This window comes from Varanus komodoensis, unplaced genomic scaffold, assembly GCF_004798865.1.
Source record: "Varanus komodoensis strain SLA01 unplaced genomic scaffold, ASM479886v1 scaffold73, whole genome shotgun sequence".
Lineage (NCBI taxonomy): Eukaryota > Metazoa > Chordata > Lepidosauria > Squamata > Varanidae > Varanus > Varanus komodoensis.
Genome location: NW_025336386.1, coordinates 1,867,872 through 1,868,962, shown reverse-complemented (window position 1 = coordinate 1,868,962; position 1,091 = coordinate 1,867,872). Strand labels below are relative to the sequence as shown.

At 51.1% G+C, this 1,091-nt stretch overlaps 1 protein-coding gene across 1 annotated transcript in view; it reads right to left on the bottom strand.

Annotated features, from left to right (window-relative positions):
* The window catches only part of MSRB1 (methionine sulfoxide reductase B1), a 9,757-nt gene extending 8,915 nt beyond the window's left edge, over positions 1-842 (bottom strand). The window contains exon 1 of the mRNA XM_044452535.1: positions 743-842. Coding sequence (XP_044308470.1) covers positions 743-842 — 100 coding nt within the window. The remainder of the gene's footprint in view (positions 1-742) is intronic.
* Between the last annotated feature and the right edge of the window lie 249 nt (positions 843-1,091).

Here is a 1,091-nt window from a genome sequence, read left to right as displayed (position 1 = left end):
GGGCGGCGCAGGGGGCGCTCCGAAGCCGCGTTCCGCGGGGCAGAGCGCTTTCCCGCGGCCGCACGGGGCGGCCGGGCGGGCCCTCCTGCCTTCCCCCGGGGCGTACCGCGCCCGGGCCTTGAGGCTTGTTCTCTTTTACTTCCCACGCAGCGCGGTTAATGTGGCACCTGGAAAGCCGTTCCCATCTTGGTATCTGCTAGAAAAGAGGCGGTTCCACTTTCGCAATTGCAGAGGGAAACGTTAAATACTTAACTGAGAAGGTTCGGAATTTTTTTTTCTGATTTATATCCTGCCTTTTCCTACAAAGGGCTCAAGGCAGCTTACATCATTCTCCTCCTGCATCTTATCCCCACAACAACAACCCTGTGAGGTAGGCTGGGCTGAGCGTCTGTGACTGGCCCAGAGTCAGCCAGCTGGCTCCGTGGCCCAGCGGGGACTCGAACCCAGGTCGCCACCCAGGTCACCTGAGTCCAGTCCCAGCTCTTCACCACTGCGCCACACTGGCTCTGAATTAATAGTTGTCACTAAATCTAGCCATCTTGAATTTCAAAAATCCTTTTATTTTGGCCATCATATGACTATGGGGTCTTGTGAAGGAAGGAAGGAAGAAAGGTGTATCTCCCTTTATTTATAACAAGGCTTCTCTCCCCTGTGGCATCACAACCTCCAGGGACTTGTTACGCTATAAACTGTTTGAATTGGGCTAACTCAAAGAAATGAATGTGTCTCGATCTGACCTCACGTTCCACTCTGAGTAGCTGAAGCAGCCTTGCAAAGCCAAAAGCCTTGTGATGAATAGATACGGGGAACTTCAGCTGGACTGAGGTTTGGATATGTTCCATTGTCATTTAAATTTTCTGATTCTTTTACGTTCTTGCTGTTTTCTTTCTTGACAGCTGCCTTGGATGCTCCATTTATTGGAACCATAGAGGTAACAAATCTGATCTCTTCTTCTACTGGTGGTTTAGTTACTGGGTGGGTTTGCACGTAACACCAACCCACCCTAGCAATAAGCCAAGGTGGGTTGGCTGTCGTGTGTGAACAATCCAGAGTGAGCCCAACAGGTGACCAGGCTCATGTTGGTTGCTGGC